This window comes from Dioszegia hungarica (genome assembly GCF_025882075.1).
Source record: "Dioszegia hungarica strain PDD-24b-2 chromosome Unknown MKK02contig_8, whole genome shotgun sequence".
NCBI classification, from domain to species: domain Eukaryota; kingdom Fungi; phylum Basidiomycota; class Tremellomycetes; order Tremellales; family Bulleribasidiaceae; genus Dioszegia; species Dioszegia hungarica.
This window is the reverse complement of record NW_026515770.1, coordinates 713,905-738,344: the sequence shown is the minus strand read 5'-3', so window position 1 is coordinate 738,344 and position 24,440 is coordinate 713,905. Positions and strand designations below refer to the sequence as shown.

The 24,440-nt window shown below is 57.2% G+C and overlaps 7 protein-coding genes across 7 annotated transcripts; 4 read left to right on the top strand and 3 right to left on the bottom strand.

The window, feature by feature from the left end:
• Nucleotides 1-1,395: 1,395 nt before the first annotated feature.
• On the top strand, nt 1,396-4,516 carry MKK02DRAFT_32736 (chondroitin AC/alginate lyase; the record flags this gene model as incomplete). The annotated part of the gene is made up of 5 exons (XM_053088561.1): nt 1,396-1,624; nt 1,996-2,327; nt 2,375-2,755; nt 2,799-4,018; nt 4,072-4,516. 5 exons carry the CDS (start codon nt 1,396-1,398, stop codon nt 4,514-4,516), a joined length of 2,607 nt encoding a protein of 868 aa, XP_052945053.1.
• Nucleotides 4,517-4,763: 247 nt separating this feature from the next.
• On the bottom strand, nt 4,764-6,701 carry MKK02DRAFT_24823 (uncharacterized protein; the record flags this gene model as incomplete). The annotated part of the gene is made up of 8 exons (XM_053086941.1): nt 4,764-5,106; nt 5,156-5,353; nt 5,400-5,464; nt 5,513-5,692; nt 5,740-5,890; nt 5,939-6,353; nt 6,424-6,525; nt 6,584-6,701. 8 exons carry the CDS (start codon nt 6,699-6,701, stop codon nt 4,764-4,766), a joined length of 1,572 nt encoding a protein of 523 aa, XP_052945052.1.
• A 287-nt stretch (nt 6,702-6,988) lies between these two features.
• Nucleotides 6,989-11,293, top strand: MKK02DRAFT_36646 (P-loop containing nucleoside triphosphate hydrolase protein; the record flags this gene model as incomplete). The annotated part of the gene is made up of 9 exons (XM_053089468.1): nt 6,989-7,210; nt 7,269-7,646; nt 7,697-8,636; nt 8,685-9,340; nt 9,432-9,474; nt 9,510-9,659; nt 9,707-10,521; nt 10,566-10,746; nt 10,800-11,293. The coding sequence occupies 9 exons, from the start codon at nt 6,989-6,991 to the stop codon at nt 11,291-11,293; spliced, it is 3,879 nt and encodes a 1,292-aa protein (XP_052945051.1).
• A 554-nt stretch (nt 11,294-11,847) lies between these two features.
• On the bottom strand, nt 11,848-13,755 carry MKK02DRAFT_43955 (uncharacterized protein; the record flags this gene model as incomplete). The annotated part of the gene is made up of 10 exons (XM_053092698.1): nt 11,848-12,466; nt 12,513-12,625; nt 12,670-12,723; nt 12,779-12,854; nt 12,904-12,917; nt 12,973-13,203; nt 13,254-13,388; nt 13,447-13,509; nt 13,558-13,614; nt 13,666-13,755. The coding sequence occupies 10 exons, from the start codon at nt 13,753-13,755 to the stop codon at nt 11,848-11,850; spliced, it is 1,452 nt and encodes a 483-aa protein (XP_052945050.1).
• Nucleotides 13,756-15,554: 1,799 nt separating this feature from the next.
• Nucleotides 15,555-17,833, top strand: MKK02DRAFT_25715 (uncharacterized protein; the record flags this gene model as incomplete). The annotated part of the gene is made up of 12 exons (XM_053087077.1): nt 15,555-15,622; nt 15,709-15,766; nt 15,813-15,839; nt 15,889-15,907; nt 15,959-16,006; nt 16,057-16,310; nt 16,371-16,429; nt 16,475-16,577; nt 16,626-16,970; nt 17,021-17,356; nt 17,406-17,568; nt 17,610-17,833. The coding sequence occupies 12 exons, from the start codon at nt 15,555-15,557 to the stop codon at nt 17,831-17,833; spliced, it is 1,704 nt and encodes a 567-aa protein (XP_052945049.1).
• Nucleotides 17,834-18,126: 293 nt separating this feature from the next.
• Nucleotides 18,127-21,671, top strand: MKK02DRAFT_43953 (uncharacterized protein; the record flags this gene model as incomplete). The annotated part of the gene is made up of 8 exons (XM_053092697.1): nt 18,127-18,364; nt 18,419-18,841; nt 18,895-20,405; nt 20,466-20,589; nt 20,638-21,145; nt 21,193-21,477; nt 21,527-21,577; nt 21,626-21,671. 8 exons carry the CDS (start codon nt 18,127-18,129, stop codon nt 21,669-21,671), a joined length of 3,186 nt encoding a protein of 1,061 aa, XP_052945048.1.
• Nucleotides 21,672-21,910: 239 nt separating this feature from the next.
• On the bottom strand, nt 21,911-24,365 carry MKK02DRAFT_27543 (uncharacterized protein; the record flags this gene model as incomplete). The annotated part of the gene is made up of 6 exons (XM_053087366.1): nt 21,911-22,152; nt 22,199-22,578; nt 22,628-22,770; nt 22,814-23,684; nt 23,826-24,113; nt 24,235-24,365. The coding sequence occupies 6 exons, from the start codon at nt 24,363-24,365 to the stop codon at nt 21,911-21,913; spliced, it is 2,055 nt and encodes a 684-aa protein (XP_052945047.1).
• Nucleotides 24,366-24,440: the final 75 nt, after the last annotated feature.

The following is a 24,440-nucleotide window of genomic DNA, read 5'->3' as shown; positions in this document are numbered from 1 at the left end:
CTGGGCTCTTTCGCCACTGCGACTACCACGCCCCAGCCGCGACCCTCAGTCCTCGGCTCTGTCTACAGCATGAACAAAGGGCCCCTCCAGCCACTTGAAACACCCCCTTGCCACAGGCAAGTTTAGACCAAAGGATGCCGGAGGAATATGCTTGACGTCATCGTCCAATCTCGGCCGGCCCGTCCTCCGGAACTCATTATCTAGCCCTGAGCGCTCTGAGCACCCCGCGAGCCAGCAACCCCCTTCTAACTTGCCCCTCATAAGCCAACATATACATAACCGACCATGCTCACTTACACTCTCAGCGACATCATAACATCCCCCCATCATCGCTGCCGACCTCGTTGGCCTCCATACCCTACTGGACTCACGCTGCAACCCGACAAACAGCCGCAGCGTCCGACCGGCTTGGCACCGGATATCCCGATATCCTGAAACCGCGACCCCCTTTCCCGAAGAATGCCAGCAGCTTCAACTTTGCGCAGGCGAGGTACCCAGAGCTCGAGCCAGACGACAGCAAGTGACTAGGGTCCCACCTGGCGTATGCCAGGACTGGGGAGTTAGGGAGGGCGCCTCAGCCACTCCCACGATCTGCTAACTAACCTTAGCGTCTCTGGTTGCTTTACGTAACCAGCCCACTATCGAGCTTTAATTTTTCAAATTAGAGTAGGCTTAGGTGTCATATTGATAGTTTCCATGCATACAACACCCAGAGACGACTGCAGCATCGTTGATCAGCGCCAGCTCTGGTTTACGCAGTGAGGCAGCGGTCTGGTGAAGACCTCTGGGAGCTCCAGCAGTGACTACCATCGATAAGGCGAAGCAGTGAGGATCTGACGCGCAGAACCGGGCCATTGCGATTGGATAAGCAGGCGCCTTGAGTTGCTGCTGGGCGCGTAGGTTGCAAGGAGCCTGAGTATTTTAGACACGTCAACCTCTCCTGCGCGAGATGCTGTTCCGTCCTGTCGGCTTACCATCCCTGTTATGCAGTGCCAGTGGATAGCTGTGCTCTACACCTGCCTCTGCAGCTCTGTAGGCCGCCACTGCCACTTTGTGCTCTTTACGTACGACGCGTCTTACCGGGGAAAGGTTAAATTGAGATTTGTGAGACCCCTGAGTAAAGTGCGCACAGCCTCAGGAGGGAGAACAGACGTGTTGTTGAGCTGACTTTTCATCTATACATCTCTTGGTTCTATACATCACAGCTGGAGAGGTGACTATACCTCCTCTGACCATCGACAACAGACAGAGCTTGACGCTCTCTCTGTACACTCACGACCTTTCGACAGCGTAGATTTTTTCGCTTACACCTTGGAGTTGAGCGACGCGTTTCGCCACTCTCGATCATCCTCTTTTCCTCTCTTCTCCTCTTGACGACTACACACATCAGCCATCATGTCGAGGTATCAACAAGCACCGTACTCGGACCAGTCGGGCTACGGAAACTCTTACGCCAACAACGGCGCGGGCGGAGGATTTGGCGGCAACAGCGGGGGGTACGGCGGTAACGGAGGTGGACAGGGCGGCTATAACCAAGGTGGAGGCTACGCCGAGACTCCATCAGGGGACTACGGGGACGGAGGCTATGGCAAGTATGGAAACGGTGGTGGAGCAGCAGACGGATGTGAGTTACTTTCCATGTTCATACCGGTCTAGAGGATTGTAAGCGAGATGGCGCGGCGTCGAGATTCGGGGGTCGTCTTGATCGCTATTGTTGGATCTCAAAATGAACAAAGCTGATCATCGCTCTCTTCTCTACTATCTGACTCCCTACGACCCCTACTCTACTGCCATCTTGGCCACCCCTCGCCCCGACCCCGTGTTCTTCTCTCCTTTTTCCATGTTACCTCCTTTCACCGGAACTTTTACTCGCCTAATCGACACATATCCCTCGTCGCCTCACATCATGGCCTCTCATCTCCCTCATCCCCGCACAACTCATCATGCCGCGCCGTATCGACCCCGAATCTATCCCTCTCGCGCCTCTCCCAACAGACCCCATGGCTGCCTCGAACCCATACGCGTCGGCCGGATCGCCCGTCACGCGGTCGAAGAGCAAGAAGAAGTGGTGGATCATCGGCGGGGTGCTGGCGCTTTTAATCATTATCGGAGCGGTGCTCGGTGGTGTCCTTGGGACAGTCCTCAACAAGAATAAGGGCACGTCTGGCGGGAGCTCCAGCAATGCCGGGAATGGACAGGCGGCAGGCGGGAATGTCGTCCCTTCAGGAGCGAGCTCGGTCAACACTGGTGCTCTGACCGCAACGGCCGCGAACAGAGTGTTGGCGGTCGCGACGGATACATACATGCTTCCCGTTTACGCTACCGGAGTAAGTCTACCTGGAATTCATAAACCTGTACTCGAGCTGATCATCAGACCAACACTGCCAACTACGCCGCACCCACCGTCGCCGCCTCCGTTGCCGGCACCTCGTGGCCCTCGGACCCCAGCGCACCGAGCAACAACTCCATCCGCGCTCACCCTCGTCTTATCGCTCCCGGATACAAGTGGAACGCCCTCACTTCCGGCCTCATCGCCAACAACCCCTACTTCAACCAGTGGAACCGCACGATTGTCGCCAACGCTACCGACGTTCTCAACAAGCCACCTGTCGCGTATACCCCCGACGGCGGTCTCAGTGGCTCGGGTGTGCTCGACGTGGCGCGAGAGATGAAGCTGCGGGTCAAGAACTTGGCGTATGCTTACCGCGTGACCAACGACACGCGATTTGCCGAGCGTGCCTGGTTGGAGCTTTCCGTAAGTCTCTGTTTATTCGAGTGAGACCCAAGCTAAAATCCAGACTGCCGCTGGAAACAACACCGACGTCCCATTCGGCGCCAACGACGGTACCCGCTGGAACCCTGCTCACTTCCTGGATGTTGCAGAGTTCTGTAATGTCTTCGCCATCGGCTATGACTGGCTCTATGAGCGATGGACGGACACCCAGCGTGACCAGCTCATGTGGACCATGCTCAACCTCGGTCTCTCCCTCGGCGAGGCGGCGCTCACCCAGGCCTCCTCCGCGTCCACCTACTCGTGGTGGACCGGGGTTCCGACCAACGCCATCGTCAACGGAAATTGGAACTGCGTCATCAACGGTGGTCTGACCATGGCCGCTCTTGCCATTGTCGACCGCGACCCCACTGGCCGTGCCCAGCGTATCATCAACCTTACCGTCCCCAACGCTCGGCTCAACTGTGTCCAGGGCGCCTCGGCCGACGGGACATGGACTGAAGGACCTAACTACTGGTACTTTGGTGTCAACGCCGCCGGGGAGATGTCATCCGCTCTCCGATCGGCGTACGGTGACGATCGCGGACTGGCCACTGCCGATGCCGGGTTCGCCCAGACGTCGGCGTACCACATGTACGTCCAGGGCATGACCTCGCTCTTCAACTACGGCGACCACGGACCCAACAAGTTTGCCACTACGGCCAACTCGCTCATGTACTGGTCGACTGTCTTTGGGCAGCCTCAGTACTCGCTGTACCAGCGGGACCGGTCTGACGCGCCCGAGCCATTCTCCATGTTCTGGTACGACCCTGCGACTACCGGAACATGGTGGGACGGTCTGGCGATCGACAAGCACTTTGACTCGGCCACTACCGAATGGGCGACCGGTCGGTCCTCGTGGGCCAGCAACGACGGGACCTATTGGGCCATGAAGGCCGGCCAGATCCCGAGCCACCAGAACCACGGTAACATGGACATTGGTGACTTTGTCATTGATGCCATGGGACAGCGGTTCTTTGGTGATCTCGGATCCGGGCAGTATCTCGCGCCCGGCTACTTTAACGGGGATGATAAGCAGGACGGGACGAGGTGGTTGTACTACAACACCAGGACGGAGGGGCAGAACACTATCCTCATCAACAATGCCAACCAGCAGATCTCGGCTACGCCCAGCGCGCAGTTTGGGTCGTCGGGGACCAAGCAGGGCGCGGCGCCAAGCTTCAACTTGTCGTCCACCGACACGGCGTTCTTCACGATGGATATGAGTGGAGCCTACGGATCCGGAGCGTAAGTTATCGCGCACATTCGTTCAATGAATTGGGGCCGAGCTGACGATGCAGCTCCGTTCGCCGAGGTATCCGATTCCTGAACGGCCGTCGTCAATTCCTCATCCAGGATGACATCTCCGGTATCCCCTCTGGCCAGCCTATCCAATGGCGCGCCCACACCAACGCTTCCGTCACCACCAACGGCGCCACCGCCACCCTCGTCCTCAGCGGCCAGACCATGATTGCCTCCATCCTCAACGCCCCATCCGGCGTTTCCTTTGCGACCGCTTCCCCCACTCGCGCATCGTCTGACCCCGCGCTCCCCACGGGTGACTACTCGGAGGACTTCCCTCTTCCCTCGGACACCAAGGTCCTGACCATCAACGGACCGACGGATGGGTCGGCATGGAGCAACCAGGTCTTGCTGAGCCCGCAGTGGCCCGCTGGAGTCGCGGCGGCGGCGGTCACGCCAAAGTCGGTGCCGGTCCAGTCGTGGAGTCTGACCAGTCACAACTAGGTGTGAAGTGGAGTTGGGGAGAGAGGGTGGGAGCTATGATTGAGGAGTGGTGGAGTGACAGGGCGGGGGAAAGCGATGCGTTCCCCGCGAGGCGAGGGTTGATCGAGAACCACGACCATCATACTTTGATATCTTTTATGTCTGCACGAATTCCTTCGTACTTTTACCCTCATTTTGTTTGAATATGAAACGACGACAAGTATGCATGGACACTATAGCTAGGCCCATACTCTATTGGTCAAGATGTTCATGCCCTTCTCGCCCACATTCTGTAACCCCAGCTTGCCGCCACACCTGCCACACCCACCGTTCCAACTCCCAATCCCCACGCTACGCGCTCCACCACTCTCCCCTGCCATTTCTCTCGCTCCAGCGCCGCCGCGTACCCAATATCAGGCCGGAAAGTCACCATCTCGTACAACGAGTTCCAGCCGCGTACGGGCTGACCAGGGAAGGGGTCGGTCAGGGAGATACCGAAACCGCTTGCTGGGGAGGCAGAGGCGGGCCGGGGGATGAGGTTGGAGAGGAGGGTATCGAGATGCCGCCGGAGGATGTGCAGGGGCGAGAGGACTTTGGAGCGCATTTCAACGCTGGTCGTCAGTTCTCGGGTACAGGTAGGAAGGATAAGAGAGGACATACTAGTTCTGCATGGCGAGCTCGGTAATGGCGCGCAGGTCCTTATCGCGCTCGTCCGAGTATGCTGCGAGAGCTTGTTCCAGGACAGGCTCAGTCTCGCCAAGGGGTAAAGTGGTCGTTGGCGGGACATTGAAGCGCTCGAGGTAAGAGTTGAAGACACGGACGTCCTCGAGTCCACAATTCAGCCCTTGGCCGTAGAAGCTATGTTATCAGCTCGTCTCCGACCGATTATGACGGCCAAGCTTACGGGACCATGCTATGTGACGCATCGCCGAGGAGGACTGCATGACTCGAATAGCTGGTTGGCAGGACCTGGGGTGTCAGTATATCGCCAGCGATAGTGATGTTACAGCTATTCACATGAGTGGTGACGAGATTACCTCGAGGGTTGTTCTCGAAGTCGTCGACTAGGGGCTTGATACCGACAATGTCGACCGCTGAGGGGAAGTTGTCCCTGAAGAACGCTTCGGCGGCGGGGCGGGTCTCGAGTGTTGCGAGAGACGAGAAGGGAAGGAAGAGGGTGAGGGTGAAAGAGCCGTCCTACCGAATCAGCGATAAACGACCAGGAGGGAAGAGGGGAAGCGCACCTTATTTGGCAGGCCGATGAGCATGAAGGAGTGCCTTGGCCAGATGTGCAGGTGGTTTGCGTCCATCGCGTATCCGCCAGGCTTTGACGCATCAGGCGGCATATGCAGCTCGATATATGCGTGCTGGATGAACGACTGGGAAAAGTCTACCCTGGTATCGTCAGCGAAAGGACATCCCTTGTACGCCTAGACAACATACCGCTCTACACGCATCATTTCTGACCGAGTCTTACTCCAGCTCCCATCCGCCCCGATAATCAGATCGAATCCCGTTCCTTCATGATCTTCCTCCGCCTCCTCCGTCTTCCCATCGCTCTTATCCCCATTCGCACCCCCAGCCTCATCTCCGAGTTTGTACGCCTTCCCACCCTCCGCCCCGATCCCCCAGGCGCGGCGCTTGCGGAAGTCCACCCTGCTAAGCTTGGTCTTGAACCGGATCTTGACGTCGGAGGGGAGAGCCTCCACGAGGCGCTGGTTCAGGATAGGGCGGGAGAGGGAGTAGCCGACTTGATGGGTGCGGGGATCGTATATCTGTGAGGAGGGGGGCATGGTAGGGGAGACGTGGTGGATCATTCGACCTTTCATTGGGATGGACTCGTTCTGCAGCATCTCGGCTGGAGGTGTCAGCTTATCTTCTGAAGAGATGTCCTCGACTGGTATCATCGTCTGGGCTGGACGGCCTACCTAGTGAAGGATCCACAGATCGTAAAGCCTCAAGACCACGAGCCGACATGTTGAGGTTGATCGATCGCAGATTCGCCATTTCCGTCGACTGACCTCTGGGGTCTAGGCAAGTCAGCCCGACACTGTTGATAGATCGCCTTTCTTGGCTGCTAAGACTCACCCTCTCTAGACTCCCACACTTCCACCTCCCATACTCGTCGATGAAGGCAGATCGCAGTGAGCGATCCGACCGGTCCTGCGCCAATCACGAGCGCTTTTCGCGGTCTTGGGGTTGACATTGGGCAGCTTTTTACTGATATTTCGGATTCTGATAGGTGTCCGAGTACACTATCGGCGTAGATGTAGCTGTTACAGCTCAGTGTATGAGGTGTAAGTCGAGTCGAGAGATGGATGTCGATCGTAGAAATCTTGATCTTATCAATCTCGTCAGATCCCAATTCAACATTCCTTAACTCCTGGTGCATTACGTCACCGCAACTCGGCTGCAGCAAAGATTTCAAGCGACCACCCGCAGCATCAGTACTACCTATATCTCTCTCTAGGGCTATCGCTCGACCCACACAAGATGGCAGGCCCGCCCGTACGAGAACGCTTCAATGCAAAAGCGCGCGGATCGACAGCCGGGAGTGGAGGCCACAAGAAGCGCAAGAGACCTTCAGCAAAGGCCAGGGCGGAGGCGCTGGGAAGCGATGGGGATGTCGAGATGAAGGAGCCGGTCAAGGCGGCGGAACCGCCCGCTGGGTCGGGAATGAGCAGTAAGAAGCGGAAGAGGATGGAGAGCTATATTGTGAGCTATTTTCGCCGCCGCGTATCCCGAGCGGGGAGCGACCAGCTGACGATTGTAGGACAAAAAGCTCAAGTCAGAATCCAGATTGGAGACTATCAAGCTCCTGGCCTCCCTGGCCCCTTCCACGTCCTCGTCAGCCAATATGCTGTCTTCCTCCTCGCTCGGCCAAAATCCTTTCAACCCGACCAGCGCACAGGAGCGTAAAGATCTGCGGGAAGACCGGATGGTCAGGCGGGGGATTGACGTGCTCAAGAAACGGCATGGTGCCGCTGGGGAAGAGGGCGAGTCAGAGGAGGAGGACGCGATCAAGCCGAAAGGAAGAGGAAAGGAGACGGTGGTGGACGTCGATATGGAGGACGTGGCTGAGGATTATGGAGAGGCAGAAGCAGGAGTCAAGGGGAAGAACAGGCAACGAAAGTCTAAGGCAGCTAAGAAGGTCAGTCAAGGTGGACATGAGCAGGCGCAGACTTTGGAACTGATGGACAGGCGAGTTGGAATCCAAATCTCCTCCAGACGCAGCCGGACTCTTCCTCTGACTTCGACTCCTCAGATTCGGGGGACGATACCCCATCGGAGGCTGAGCCCACGCCTGCCCCCGCTATCAAACCTCTCGCTTTCGCCCCAGCACCGCCTGTAGAGAGAACCCCCGATGTTGCCAATACGACGTCAGAGGCTGCCGCCGGCGCATTGCGAGCACCCGCTGCGGCTGGCTCTGCTCTCAAGCGACCGGCCGTCATGGGTGGCGCCCTTAAGAAATCGGCGGACGGAGCACCGGTCGCGCCTCGCGTCATTGTCAGGCGTAAGCAGCCCGTCACTGAAGCAGAAGAAGACGAGGAGAGCGAAGACGAGGGTATGGACGAAGACAGTGAAATGGACAGTGAGGACGAAGGGGACAGCGAGGAGATGGACAGCGGGGAAGAAGGGAGCGAGGAGGATTCGGATGAGCGATCCGACGAGGACGAGGAAGACGACGAGGACGAGCACCTCCCCCGCGCACCAAATAAGGAACGCTCTTTGGGCTTCAAGTCTTGGGCTCTGAAACAGATGGGCCAGGCCGAAACAGCCCCTCCTGACCTGCTCGATCAGCGTACGAGCGCCGCAGCCCCTCCCAAACCTCGTAATGAGGCCCCTCCTGGTCCCAAGGTCGGTCCCCTCGGAGAAGAGTTCCTCATTCCCACCACATCCCTCCTCGACCAATCCTCATCTGCACCCGCAGAATCGTCGAAGCGCGCTCGGCCGACCATCACCCGCCGACCATCCGTTTCGGAGTCTCGCCTCGACTTGCCCATTTTGGCGGAAGAGCAGAACATCATCGAGGCGATCCGGATGAATTCGGTGGTAGTGATATGCGGAGAGACGGGTTCGGGAAAGACGACGCAGGTGCCGCAGATGCTGTACGAGGCTGGCTTTGGATATGCTGGATCGGGTGAGCTGCCCTGTCCGCGATATCTGGCAGACCTGAGCTGACTTGTAGATAACCCGGGAATGATAGCCGTCACGCAGCCCCGTCGAGTCGCAGCCGTCTCGCTCGCTGCTCGTGTTAAGTCGGAGCTCAACCTCTCTTCGACATCGGGTATCGTGGCGCATCAGATCCGATACTCGTCCACCACCTCCCCAGACACAGCCATCAAGTTTATGACGGATGGTGTTCTCCTCCGAGAACTGTCCGCCGACTTCCTGCTGAGTCGGTACAGCGTCGTTGTCGTTGATGAAGCACACGAGCGAGGTGTCAATACCGACGTCCTCATCGGTGTTCTCTCGCGAGTCGCCAAGCTTCGCGAGAAGAAATGGCGCGAAACAAAAGATCTTCCTACATCCTCCACCACCTCGCCTATCAGGCCACTCCGGATAATCATCATGTCGGCGACACTGCGCCTGACGGACTTTACAAATAATAAAACTCTCTTCCCCGTCACTCCGCCCATCATCCATATCTCGGCGCGTCAACACCCCGTCACGGTCCATTTCTCTCGGAGGACGACGGCGGACTATGTGGACGAGGCATATCGCAAGGTATGCAAGATACATGCGAGGCTGCCGGTGGGCGGGATACTGGTGTTCATGACGGGCCAGGCGGAGATTATGGGGCTGTGCAGGAAGTTGGAGCAGAAGTATGGGAAGGATAGGCCGGTGGGTGGTGGTCGGGGAAGAGGGAGCGGGAGGGGAAGGGGAGGTGGGAGAGGGAATCAGAGTGGACGAGGGGTCAAGGAGGAGGTCGTAGTTGCGGTCAATCAGGAGGTACCGCCAGAAGGTGCGTCTATCGGGTCATACAGTCGGGGGCTGTTGCTGACAAAGGCAGATCGGGAAGCAGAGGATGTCGAATTTGGGCAGGACAACGATCTTGCCGCAGATGTTGATGACGGGGATGCGGATGCCGTCAGCGATCCAGAAGCCCTCGATACGGACGACGATGACGACGATGAGCTAGGACTCAACGAGCTCTCAGATAGTAAGCTCCGAAGTGCCGCGTACCGAGGCATCGAAGCTGACAAGCAGCGCCTATGCATATCCTTCCCCTATACTCCCTCCTCTCAAATGATCAACAACTCAAGGTCTTCCAACCCCCTCCTACAAATCACCGGCTCGTCATCATCTCCACGAACGTCGCCGAAACCTCCCTTACCATCCCCGGCATCCGCTACGTTGTCGACAGCGGACGCGCCAAAGAACGAACCTTCGATACTCGCTCCGGCGTCCAGTCGTTCCAGGTGCAATGGATCTCCAAAGCGTCCGCCAACCAACGGACGGGTCGAGCGGGTCGTACCGGTCCTGGACACTGTTACCGCCTCTACTCGAGTGCATTATATGAGGACCAACTTCCCGCTTTCGGTACGCCCGAGATCTTGCGGATGCCCGTCGAAGGCGTTGTGCTTCAGATGAAATCGATGGGGATCGACCAGGTCGTCAACTTCCCTCTCCCAACTCCACCGGATCGACTCTCACTTCGAAAGGCTGAGGTCCTCCTGCAGACCCTTGGCGCTCTCTCTGTACCGTCAAATACGACCCTCGTCGCTGGTACACAAGTGGACGGAGCGGTCGGCGGGCAGATAACGAGTCTCGGAAAGCAGATGGCGGACTATCCGGTCTCTCCGAGATTCGCCAAGATGCTCGCGATAGGCAACCAGCACGGCGCGATGCCGTACGTTATTGCCATCGTGGCGGGGATGAGTGTGGGAGACCCATTTGTGCACGAGTCGGCTATTGAGGCGGATGATGAGGATGCAGAGGGGTTGACGCATTTGACAGGCGAGGAGGCTAGGAAGAGGGAAGAGCGGAAAGAGGCGAGAAAGCGGTACTTCAAGGCTCAATCTGTACGTTCTGACCCAAAGTGGCTCTACGGTTGCTGATTTGCTAGGCTTTCCTGTCCCTCGGTAATGCCGCATCGGACGCGTTCAAGCTGCTCGCTGCGATCGGCGCCTATGAGTACGAGCCAACAGCTGCTTTCTGCCAGAACAACTTCTTGCGCTTGAAGGCGATGCAAGAGATACAACAACTACGGGGCCAGATCGGAGGTATCTCCGGGATCAAGAAGGGGAGTGGAGAGCGATTGAAGCCTCCAACAGAGACACAGGTAAGTCTTGTCTACCAGGAATCATACCTCCGCTGACGCCTCAGCTCAAAGTCATCCGCCAAATCCTTACATCTGCATTCATCGACCAAATCGCGGTCCGTGCCGACCTCGCCGAGAAGAAACCCCAAACCTACCTCTCCTGCCGAAACGTCGCCTATCGCCTCTCCACCACTACAACGGATATCGCCTACATCCATCCCTCCTCTGCCCTCTTCCACCGTGCCCCACCCGACTTCATCGTCTATTCGGAGCTACACCGCACGGCCAAAGACTGGATGCGGGGCGTGACCAAGATCAACGCTGGGTGGATCTGGAGCCTCGGACGCAGCCTTTGCGCGGTAACCCGCCCGACTGAGATTGAGGCGAAGGTCGGTCTTAAGGTGGATGAGCGGCTGAGAGGGGTCGAGAGGGAGGTGGGGGTGGTGCCTAATCTGAGGGCGCTGGGGGTGGATCTGCCGGCTGTAAAGATCAAGCAGAGAAGAGAGGGGAGTCGGTGGGTTTACGTGGAGTGAGAGCGAGGTTTTGGATGTTGCTTGGAACTAGCTTGGATCTTGGTCATCATGGGTGTGCCCACCATGTTACTGCAATGCTCATCATACTGTAGCGATCTTTCGGCCGAAAGAAGATTCGGTATCAAAAGAAAGTGAAACAAAGTTTGAAACAGACCTGAAACACGTCCTCATGGTGGCGTGGCTGAGACTGTGGCGCGCCGGTACCTGATCTGCTGTCCGGATCTTCCGGTATCAGATGTCCACGCGCCTGACCGCTGTCGTGGGAATCGGCGCTCCCTGCGCTGGACCAAACCGTGATCCCTGTGGTCCAGCGGGGATCAGGCAGCATTGGGGCCTGATGACTGGGGCCTGATGACTGGCGCCTGTCGGTCAGGAAGAGCTAGACAATCGATGATGCCGGGCATAAGGTCGCTTGCTGGAAGTTGCGACCGTATACATAATAACAGCAAGACTTACGAAGCGAAACAACAATGTCAAGGCAGATACTACTACAAGCCCAAGATACGGAAGGTGATGAGAATAGTCCGTCATATCCGCGGAGACGCCTTCTCCCCTTATACCAGTATTGGGATAGCCACCGCTCCTACCACCGCTGTCCCGCTCTCCATTCCCTCGGCCTTCCGGTCTTCCCGCTTCTCGTCCCACTTTTCCAGCTTCAGATCCTGTCCCTGATTCACCATGCCCACACCTAGACCGACGAGCCCCACGCCGATCTCGGGCGAGCCCTTGCCCTCGCTTCCTTCCTCGTCCAGCCCAAACAGCGCGGCCCTGAAGCTGACTGGTCCCTCTGCCTCCGCAAACCCATTCTCGCGCGGGTGCATCATGACGCCCAGCTCGCCAACGCCAGGTCCGCGATAGCCGAGTCTCGGCGTTCCGAAGCTCGCTCGGCCTTTGCTGCCATATTGCCCAACACTGCAACCTCCGCACGAGACGCACCGCGTCGATGTCTGGGATGGGATGTCGCCACTCAGGCCTGTTCGGATGCCGGCTGAATTCGAGTTGCTGCGGTGGGGCCGGATGGCTGCTGTCGTGGGGTACATGGCTTCTTCGGCGTCGGCCTGTTTTTGGCGAAGTTTGCTCTGAGCAGTGCGGGGGAGGGTAAGGGTGGAGAGGACAGTGATGGCGTAGATGCGAGAGAGGAAGGAGTGGGGGAATAGCACCCATGATGAGGCGCTGCAGAGTCAGTGATTGCTCCGGGGCGAAAGGGAGATTGACACACCTAAGATGGAACAGGATTAATTGAGCGAGCTGGCATGTAAGGATCAAGGCTCCGCTGCGCAGGGTCAAATTGACAATGACGTTGAGAATGGTATTGGATTCAGCAAATCCGGTCTGGTCGTGAGCTAAGATCTGTGCATGACGGCACTACAACTCACTCGTGCAGCACGATGCTGTATGGTAGTAGACAATACAATGACAACGTCCATCACCTAGCAAATCAGCTTTGTCACCGACAGACGCACCGGAAGAGGGCAAATAACTCACAACGAAGATGCTGAAGACGTAGTAAAACCAGAACGTCAGTTTGCCTGTTGACGACGACGCAGCCAGGGCCTCGAGCCTGACTGGGGTCAGCGTCAGAACAATAGTCGTAAAGACTCGATGCTTACAGTGATGAGGCTTGCTGAGATACATCAGCCGAGTTTCGATGATCTGCTATAGCTCGGAGGCGAACTCACGGATAGCCGAAGCGGTAGCATCACGGATCCAATGGTCGATCCGATTGTCAAAAGTCCCATCAATCCCGCCAGCGCAAAAGTGGTCGGTCGTACCCAGCGCCCGTATGCACTCTGCATGGCCCGAGCGAAACGGAGACACCGCCAGCACAGGAAGGTCTGACAGATGACGATGTTGATGTTGGCGAGGAGGACATGGATCCATTCGTCTGGATGAGCGGCGATGTCGAGAACCTGGCTGTCAGCTCAAACTTGAATCTGGGCCACAAGAAGCTGGAGCTCACATAGAAGACGTCGAGAGGGTGTATCACCGTTTGCTTGATGCTTTTGGTCATGACAAGGCCGGTCTCGGCGGTTGTGAGAAGGAGGAGCAGCTGTTTATACTTGAGCGTGATACACATCGCGGTGCGGAGGTCGGACTGACGACAATCTGGAAGGGTCAGCAATCTGTATATCGTACTCGAGGTGCAGACTCACGGTACAACGAAGAATCCAGTGGTCCTTGTTTGCATATTGATGGAAGTAGCCCACGCTCATTGCCTACCGTATGAGCGCAGTGCGAACACATTATGGATGAGGGCAACTCACCAAGACATAGCCCTGAAGTAGACAGGCAAACATTGCTCCCAAAGCTACAGGCCCCCACTGTCCGATCAGCTCGACGTCCCAACTGAGCTACCAGCCGACAATACTCACAACATCCATGACGTTCAGCCCCGGTATGTTATCGAGGTCTCGATCGACCCGCGCGACAAGCTGGTGGATCCCATACTGAGCGGCAGACATTTTCGACCGTTCCTCTTGGATTGACTGCCGAACGGAAAGACTGTGTGGGTACCGAGGCGAGCCGTTACTCTCAATAAGGACAGTGAAGACGAGATCAGTCTTCTAGCTCGAGAGACTATTGATCGTGCATCAAGTAGCCACGAGTCCTGCGATATGATCATCAGCGGTTTCCGTCATCATTCTGACAGCTGCCGCAACACCGGCGGCGCCGTTCGCCTCGCATAGACTGCATTCAGCTGAAGAAGGATAGATGGCGTTGTGGACGCCTTGCGATCGACGTGATGCATGTATAGTGACGAAAGACGAAGGGGCCGGAAGTTGTCAATCCAACTGGACAGGCATTCGGGTGGGCCGCATGCGGCAAGAGATCAAGATCACCGAAGGTCACCGAAAGTTCCGTGAGACAAATCCGATAGATCCCTGTGGCGAAGTGTCTCAGAGCGGCATGCTGTATGGACGCTTTTCTTGATGCGCAGCCGGACTCACTTCGATGGCTGAGTCCACATGCACAGATGGAAGCGCTGCTGCATGCTTGAGGCGCCTCTGACAGCGAACGCTTGAAGCCTGCGCCCGCCGCGGAGCACCGCGGGGATGAGCAAACATCGCATGGCGTAACTGCCTTTGCTGATTAGATCGATTAGATCTTGCGCCGAAGACCTGCAGTATAGCCGTTTTGAAAGACGCCTGCAGCCGGAGCATCTCTCACATGTGAGCTTGTCATAGGGAGATTGTATCCAAGCTGACTGGCAGATGCTGTGTCACAATAATTGCACTTTTATCTATAACAACTGAGTGAAATCGCCCGCATCCAGACACCATCTGCCCGTTGGGACGCGTACAGTCTACGCGCCAACGAGACTGCTCAACATCTTCAGACGTCATCATGTGATTACAGCGACGGGGAGGAGTCGATGCGGGAGACAAATTATGGGTGCTGATGCATGATGAGGCAGCCGGACCTCGAAGGCCGAGCTGCGGAGTGACAACGATGATAATCTTCTCAATTCGTCGTTCTGACCATACGCAGGCTGTCAGGCATCGCTCAAGGGTTTTGCCAGTCGGGAGATGGAGCGAGAGCCAGTGAGATATCAGAATAAGAGGACACTGGTATTTGAATGCCATGCAGTGCGGCCGCCGAGACCCTTTCCAAATCGGAGGGGAACATCCACGAAGCAATGACAACCAGCCATCCCGCTTTCTTGTTACTTCCCGTCTTCGCTGCTAGTATCATGCAGCCTTCCAAGAGTGATCTACGTACCTCTACACCTCTCTGCAACGATCTGTGTCTATGGCCCTACCAAGCCCCGGCAAGGTCTTCGGGATATCCCTTCCTTGAGATGAGGCCTGACCGTCTATAGACAAGCAGAGCGGACCCGTTTTAAATCATGCATAGTTGGCATATATGGGATGGGAGCTGTTGGTCCGAAGGACCGAACCCGTCCCCCGAGCGACGCGCAAACTGGAGAGCTGGCTAGCTGCTGCTAGGTCACCCATCGACGCGATCACTATACGTACTGCCACGCCGCCACTGACCCCTACGTCATCGCTATTCCAGCGTTGTGATTGGCTCATTCCGATTTGGGTGCGCTGTGGAGGTGATCCACATTCCTCAAGTCATCCCTAGGCCTCAGCCTCAGATTCAGATCGATCTGCTGCTCATCATCTGCAATCGCTCCTATCCCAAGACCACAGACTAGCATATGCTCAGTCGTCTCCTTCCAGCTCGTCAAGTTACACGCTCGATCGCCCGCACAGTTCCTTTCACCCGTACCTCACTCTACCGCAACTTCGTTCGCACAATGGCGTCTCAGTCCGACATCAAGACGCTCGCGGTGATGGATGCCAGCGAGCTGCAGGAAGGCCAGCAGTACGTCTAGTACCTTCTGCATATACTCAGACACGTATTCCAACATGAGTCACAGAAGGCAGGGCGTCCAGCGCTGACGCGTTCAGCAAAAACGTCGACTTCGACGGATCGAAGATCCTGGTGTCCAAGTTGCAGGGCCAGGTGGTAAGTGCAAGACGCAGCATAGGAGGTCCTTGCTGATAACATGTAGTACGCTACCTCTGCTTACTGTACTCATGTAAGCTTTCACCGTGTCCGCTAATTGGAACAATTTGCTAACATCGCAGTATGGCGCCCCGCTTGAGAGTGCGTACCCTCTGGAGCAGCTTGCGTCTGGGACAATTGCTGACAATATAGAGGGTGTGCTCTCGCACGACGGTCGTGTCGTTTGTCCATGGCACGGAGGTGAGCTTCCTGATTCACACTCCTTTGTCTAGATGTAGCTGACATACTAGCGTGCTTCAACCTCAAGACGGGCGATATCGAGGACTCGCCCGGTCTCGACTCGCTCTGGAAGTTCAAGGCCGAGGAGAAGGACGGCAAGATCATGGTCTCGGCTAGCGAGAAGGAGGTCAAGTCCAAGGTTGGCAAGGTTGTCGCTGCGACCAAGTTCGCCCAGAAGAAGGCGGCGCAGAGCGGAAAGGAGGAGACCGTCGTCATTGTTGGTGGTGGAAGCGGTGGTCTCCACGCCATCGAGAGTTTGCGCATGGTGAGCTTTGCATAGGGGGGGATACTTGATCGACGTCGAAGATGGCTGCTGACTGTTAAGAACGAGTTCATGGGGAAGATTGTTGTTCTGTCGGAGGAGAAGTACGCCCCTATCGACCGGTAAGTACTGGCTCTCACAAATCATGGACCATGCTGATATCATAGCACTAAGCTGTCGAAGGCTCTGGTGGACGACGCCGAGAAGCTCCAGTTCCGCACACCTGAAGTTCTCAAGAACGATTTTGGCGTAGACTTCCACTCCGGCACGGTAGGTCCCGATCGGCTACCCGTCCCTCGCTATGTACTGATGACTCAGGCCGTTACCGGCGTCAACACCAAGGAACAGAAGGTAACCACCTCCTCCGGCGAGTTCTCCTACGATCACCTCATCCTCGCGCCCGGTGCCAAGCCCAAGAAGATCCCCATCGAAGGCAAGGACCTGGAGAATGTCGTCACACTCCGCCACATCAGCGATGCGGCCAGCATTAACAAGATGATCACCAAGGACAGCGAGGTGGTGATCATCGGGACCAGCTTTATCGGCATGGAAGTGGCCATGGCGGTACTCAAGAAGGAGCCCAAGAGCGTCAACATGGTTGGCGTGGATGAGATCCCCTTCGAGGCTATCCTCGGCAAGGAGATCGGTACAGCGATCATGGAGGTAAGCTTTCACGCATCCTGCCTGTTATGAATATCAGCTGACATCGTCAGACGATGAAGAAGGCGGGCGTCAAGTTCCACATGCAGGCGGAGATCAAGAAGCTCAACCCTACTTCGGAGGGCGGCTCCGCAGTTGGTTCGTTGTCGATGAAGGACAAGGAGGATCTCCCCGCCAACTTGGTCATCATGGGCACCGGTGTCGCCCCGGCTACCGAATTCCTTAAGGAGAGCTTCAGCCTCGAGAAGGACGGCGGTATCAAGGTGGACGAGTACCTCCGGGTCGAAGGCCAGAAGAACGTCTACGCGATCGGAGACATTGCGCACTACCCGCAGGCGCCCGAGGGGCAGCAGCGGAGGGTGGAGCACTGGAATGTTGCTGGTCAGCACGTAAGCAGCTTTTCTTCGGACTTGCCTAACAAAACGCTGATATCTGAAGGGACGTGAAGCTGCTCACAACATCGCCAAGCCCAACGACCTCGTCAAGTACGACAAAATCCCCGTCTTCTGGTCCTCGGTCGGTAAGGGTTTGCGATACGTCGGTACCGGCGGTGGCTTCGATGACAGCTATACCGATGGCAGCATCGACGAGCTCAAGGCGAGTTGTATAGCCTGGGCACTTCGACGGGATCCAAGCTGACAGACCAGTTCGCCACCTACCAAGCCAAGAACGGAAAGATCACCGCTGTCGCCTCGATGCAGAAGGACCCGTATGTTGCCAAGGCTAGCGAATTGATTCGCTTGGGTCTGATGCCGACCTTGGACGAGATCAGGGGTGGCAAGGTGAGCATCTCTCGGCCAGTTCTGTTAGAAGGGATGAGGCTGACAGGGCAGAACATCCTCGAGATCAACACCATCACGGCTTAAGAATTGTCAGATCGTTCTCTACTGTGTATGTAGCTATTATGCAAGTCTCCTCAACGGCATCGCTATGATGCCCCCTCGTACGAGTACAGCTATGTCCGTTGTTCACTGCCGCTACAAGGCAGGCATCTTTGTCTTTAAAGGCTTATCGAGCGGTGTTCGCCGCTAGCGCCTTGTGAACGTGCCTCCACTTCTCTCCACTTGCGCACTCGTCGATCAAAGTCAGATTAGATCGCAGCTTTCTACCTTCGCCTTGCATCGAATTTAACTGCTAGAGTGTTCTCAGTACCAGCAGTATGCCTCCCAAACCCTTCAACGAGTTCATGAATGGTACCTCCCCTGGCGGACCCTCCACGCCGCGTGGTCGAGGAGGGTATGGGGGTCGAGGTGGAGGCCGCGGGGGCGGTGGTGGGTACCGAGGTGGTGGAGCTGGCGGCGGGACTCCAGGGAGCGTCAAGTCCTTCAAAACGGACTATTCGAACGTTCCGTTCGATTATGCCGCGGTCAATCGGCAGCAGTATACCAAGATGGACGGTGAGCTGCGCTGCTGACCCCCCCGAAGAAAGGGTGGAGGCTGACGAAATGCAGGCTTCGCAGTCGCTCCGTACGGAGGCAACACCGCTACTCCGGGTACGCCATACACCCCAGGCGGAAGGGGAAGGGGCCGGGGAGGTCGAGGAGGTGGCGGTGAGACCTATACCCCTCGTGGACGAGGAAGAGGCGGTCTGGGTTCTTCGACCTCGTCATCCGCTCCGAGCGGTCAGGGCGCACAGCAAGACTCGCCCGGACCTTCGGGCTACGGTACACCCATCACCGGGCTGGGCTTCGGGAAGGGCAAGGGGAGGGACGTGCCCGGCGCAGGAGCTAGGACGCCCGTGCGCGAGTCCACGGTTGGACGGGGCATCGGGACGGGAGAAGTCATTTGGGGAGGGAGAAAGGGCGCGCCGATGTTTGTAAAAGCTGGAGAGCTGTTCAAGGATGGGGAAGTGGACGTTATCACGATGGACGAGGGTGAGTTACTCATCCTCTACGTACGGATACAGGAAACGAGCTGATGGGGGCAGACAAAGCGATCCACGTAGAAACCGTGCCTCTTTCCGACCCATCCGCCCCGCAGATGCTCGATCTGAATAATAACACGGAGATTGAGATACTCGAGACCCTCGAACAAAAGGTTCGCTCCAAGCCCAGCAAGGCCAAGAAGGCGAAGGGGCCCCCCGCACCCGCTGCGCCTATCGCCGAACAGGCGATAGATGGCGGTACGGAGGAGGTGGATATGGAGGATCAGGCGGCGAGGGATGAGATTGACATGCTGCTGGAAGCGGAGCCGGAAGCTCCGTCACCTACGCCCGCGCCTATCCCCGCTTCTGAGCTAGAAACGGCTCCTGCGCCCATTTCCGAGGTTCCATCCGCTCCTGAGCCAATAGAAGTGGACGACATGCCCATCCCCGGTCTTTTCCTCGATACCGCCCCTCAGCAGCCGGTCTTCGAATCAGCTGCAACATTATACACCACACACCTTTTCGCTCCGGTCGGCGCGCCAAGTCAGCCATCCAAGCAGGACAAGGGCAAGGGCAAGCACAGCTCAGACGAAGAGGAGATCGTCTTCCGTCCGCGGAAATACCAACAGCCACGTCCCATCCACGTCGAGGTTCCACCCGTCCCCTCTGCTGCGCTACCTCATGTCGCCCCACCGGCCATCGCTAAAGCGGCCTATCCTCAGAAAGCAGAAAAGCAGTCCGCCCTTCCTCCTTCTCAGGCCCCTATACACGCCTTCGTCGATCCCCGCGCTCAAAAGCCCGTTCTCCCCCGGAAGGATAAGAAGGCGGCTAAGAAGGAGAAAAAGAAGAACAGGGGCAAGGGTGGGAAGAGCAACAAACTGGCCAGGGACGACTTTGGGGTCGAGGATGATATTGAGTGGGGAAGCGACGGGCCGCCGAAGCGGATCTTGCGGATTGAGGGGGTGGAGGAGGAGCTTCAGGTCATCCACCGGGGATGGTCAAAGAAGGATGTGGATATGGATATCCTGAGGGATTATCTTGAGGGAACCATGCTAGGCGCGCAGCACGAGAACGACACCGATAGCGAGGAGGAGGAGCGGATGCTAGGTACGGAGGACAAGGGGAAGGCCAAGACTGTGGACAAGGCTGTGGAGCCGGAGGTGAAGAAGGGAAAAGGCAAGGCTGTGGGGCCCGAGAAGAAGAAGGGGAAGAGCAAGGAGGAGGAAGATCTGCGGAAAGGCAGGGAGAGGGAGAAGAACAGGCTGGCGGGCGACTGGACACAGCCCGCTCCGGTGTCCGCCGCGGAGTCGGAAGGCGACGGAGATGAGGGGGACTGGGAGGATGAGGAAGGGGGAGGCGATGATGAAGATGCCGGACAGGACGGACGTGAGGTCATTGGCGATAGCGACATCAATGATGATGGCAGCGATGAGTCGTCTATCGTTGGAGATCTCCAGGCGATCATGGACGCTCTGGACAGCGAGGGTGAGGCGGAGGATGATGATGATATGTTTGGGGGGAAGAATACGTGGACGAGCGAGGATGAGGGAGAGTGGTTTATCAGGAACATGGAGGTGAGTTGAGCTGAGCCACCGGTATTTCATCCATCAACGCACGCAGCTGACGTGTGACAGGAAGCTCTTGGCGGTGGAGGATCTGGTATGTCGTTCGGCACGAGCGGGAAAGGCAAGGGGAAGGGCAAGGCGGCAATCTTCAAGTCTATCGAGGATGGGGACTTTGAGATGGACTTGCCAACAGGTATGCCTTGCGGTCCCGACTTTGGCAGACTGCGCGCTGACGAGCCAGAACCAGTGAAGAAGGGCAAGAAGAAGGCCCAGGGCATCCCCGAAGCTCTTCAGGCGCAATGGGAGGCCGACCGCCAGAAGAAGGCGTCCAAGAAGGAACAGCGCGAGCTCGAACGCCTTATCGCCGAGATCGAAGGCACGAAATCCAGCAAGAAAAAGGCCAAGGGCTCGTCCAAGGCCCAGCAGGCGGCACTGGCGCATCTCATCCCGGCATCCGCTTCGGAAGTGGCCGACATGTTTGACATTGACTCGGACGATGAGCGGGCGCAGCATATCCGCGGCGTCGGCAAGATGCGCAAGATGATGAACTTGCCATCGGGGCCTGGGCAAGGTGGGGTCGGGGAGATTGAGATCATGGTGGAGCGTGTACGGGAGTTTATCAGGGATCCGGGGCAGACGACCATGTCGCTGCATCCGATGGAGAAGGAGGGGCGGCAGAAGATGCACATCTTGGCGGAGTGCTTTGGGATGAAGAGTAGCTCGAAGGGGAAGGGCAAGGCAAGGTTTACGTGAGTTGATTACTCCTGGACAAGTGATGTCTCAGCTGACCCAGCAGCATCTTCATCAAGACCTCTCGGACAGGCTTACACGTCGACGAGTCAACGCTCGAACGCCTCATTTCCGCCTCTTCTCACTCTGGCGGACACTTCTACAAGGCGTTGTACAGCAAGTACGGTAAGATCGGCGGCGGCGGAGGTGGCGGCGGCGGCAAAGACAAATTCAAGAAGGGTCCAGGCGACCGGGGCACCTCGGGGCGAGCCAAGGAGGGAGATTTGGTTGGAGAGGGAGCGGACAGGATCGGCGTGGAAAATATGGGCCACAAGTTGCTCAGTATGATGGGGTGAGTTCCTCCTGCTGTGCCGTTACATGAACGCAAGCTCATCGTACAGCTGGGCGGAAGGTGGCCGGATCGGTCGATCAGATGGTGGATTGTCCAACCCGTGAGTTTGGTCAGACTGGCTGTGATTGAGGCAAGCTGATCACGATAGTATCGTTGCCGTCGTTAAGAATACGAAGAGCGGATTGGGCGCTTGATCAGACCATTTTGACAGAGCGCAGATCAGGAGCAGCACATGTCTTGGAGAGACAACATGTAGCATTATGGATCTTCAATCTGGCATATCGTATCATCACAGATAGAAGCCTCGCGCTTTTGAGATACATGCAATGATTGTGTCTAGGTCTCTGGTTTCTCCTCGTCTCTATCTCTAACTAATCTATGGAAACCTTGACTTGTCTTTTGGATGTTCGCCTCTTCTCCACAGATATGTGCACTACACCCTCTCATACTCCCCTTCCTTCTCTGCTAATCCCTGACTCACTCTCGCCACCACCATTCCATGCAGCTCTGCCATTGGCATCCAGCGCGCAAAGTCCCCAGCCAGCGTCTCACGCAAGAGCTCAGCCTCCTCTGCAGCCATACGAGAAGCATCGAATTGACCTATAGACTGCAGTCTGTCCGATTCTTTGTGCAGTAATCGAGCCACTAGCGAGATGTTGATGGCTACCAGCATATCTGATCTTGTCAGCTGAGGCCCCAAAGGGAGACTGAGTAAACTTACCAACGTGAACCCAAGTCTCTGGCTGCATGTACTGAACAAGCTTGACCAAGCCCCTCGCGCTTGCTATCGCCCGATGATATGTCGACCCGTCGTAGTTTGCCATTTCGCGCCAAGTGAGCATTTCCGCTGTGAGCAGATTTGCATGAAGGAGGATATACCATGGGTCGGCGAGGGCGTAGTACGCGCCGTCGTCTCCGCTTGAGGATGAGCCTGTCCGGGGTCGAGGGGGCGGTAATTGTAGGTCCAAGGGAAGGCGTGCACGGAAGCGTTCTAGGGCGGCCTGGGCGCGATGGATCTCGTGGAGTGGGGGAATGTGGTCTGGGAGCATGCGACCGTCCTGAAGTAGACGAGGGATAGAAGCTTCGGGATGATCGTTCAGCCTGGACAGTCAGCGCTACTCTGGTACGTGGAAGACTTGTGGCTACTTACCGGTTCGCGCGGTTGAGCAGACACATGCTCTTCATGCTCCAAACGTAAGGCGAATCTGCGAACGGGCTGGAGTGCAGCTGACTACTCTCATCGAATAGGTCTCGGTTACCGTAGCGACGATTGATCTGAGCCAGTGGTTTCATCTATCTCATCAGCGCAATTGTTCTGGTACCACTTCCGACTTACCTCGACCCCTCCTCCACCCCATGGCCACTCCGTCGTACACTCCTCGTCCTCCAGTCCTACAGACCATCCCCATCCTATCCCCGCTGACCAGTCCTGCGCCTTGGCCGCCCAGAATGTCATCACCCGCTCTGCCAAGTCGATCTCGTCCCTCGGCGGCGGAACAATGAGCGGCCGCATCCTCAGCGGAGGCACCGGCTGCCGAAGCGCCGTCTGCGCGTGGTGATGCAGGTAGAATTTGGTACTGCCATATGGCCGGGGCGCATACTCGGTCGGCGGATACTCGCCGGTCGCCGAGGGATAGTCCGGCAGCGTGATGTTGCCTGTAAGCCGATGGAGACCGCATGAGATGACGAGGCGAGCGACGGGGACGTTCCAACCCTCGATGAAGCGGCCGAGTGCGTAGAGGTACCGAGTGATGCCGACAGCGGCGCGGACAAGGTCGAAAGGCCGGTCGACGCGCCGGATCCCATTGTCTAGCTCAACGCGCGCCCGCTCCATGTACGCGAGGCTGTTTCCCCTGACTTGAGAAAGGAGCCACGCCTTGTCCACATCGGGCGATAGCAGGGACATGCCTGGATTGAAGCCGGGTATGCCAGCGGATGCTGTGGGGTACCTCGGCAGCGGTATGTCGTTTTCGAGGATGCGCACCGCCTGTGCAAAGAGGATGTAGAGGAGCGCGGGATGAGGCCGCAAGGGATTGTTGGTGCTCTGATCGAGAAGCGTGAGGAAGCGCTGAGGATGAAGAGGTATGGCGAGAAAGGATGTGTAGGGCAGGACGAGCCGGATGAGGTGAGTCTCCAGGATGGAGTGAGGCTGGACGTCGGTGATGACGGTAGGGAGTAGCAGGGGTATCCCCGGAGACGATACGTTTCTTTGGGAGGGGAAGAATGGAGCGAATTGCTGCTGCTGGTATGGATTGCTGGTGAATGAGGAAGACGTGGACCGGGTAGTGGAAATGGCAGAGACGGGCGGTGTCTGGCTGTGACTGGCGGATCGGCCTATACTGCCAAACGGCGGTGGAGCATTGATTGAGGTGGACGGGGAGGACGGATTGGCAGCGGCGGAGGGATTAGTAGGCGGGTCGAGCTGGGAAGGGGGCAGGTGTTGTCCGCGGGACGTGATGAGCGCTTCCAGCTCGACTAGGGCGGTCAGTTGAAGGTCATCACAGCGGAATGAGACAGTCTCACCAACGCGCTCCTCCATGAGCACATGCCGAGGCTTGCGTCGCGTCGGTTCCTCATAGCGGCAGTCTATAACGGCCTTCTTGCATGTTGCGCATGGTCGGTCGCCAGAGCATTTCCTAATCTATCAGTCATCGGCATTCCTTGTCTCGGCATCTTCATGGCCATGATCCATAGATCAGGTTCGGAAGCTCACAGCTTGCGGTTCCTGCCAGGTCAGCTAATGAACCACAATGATACTCTAGTGGGACTTGCCTACATGCCACACATGCTCTGCCCCTCGGAAGAGTCACCCTGCCTTTCTTTCTCGTTCCAGTCTCCCCGTCCCCAGCGCCCGCGGCGGATGAGCGCTTGGTCTCGACGCCTTCCATCTCGTCCATCTCCTCGTCCCCATCGTCCTCTCCGTCGCCTTCCAATAGCCCAGCATCGTGGCCGGACGACGAACC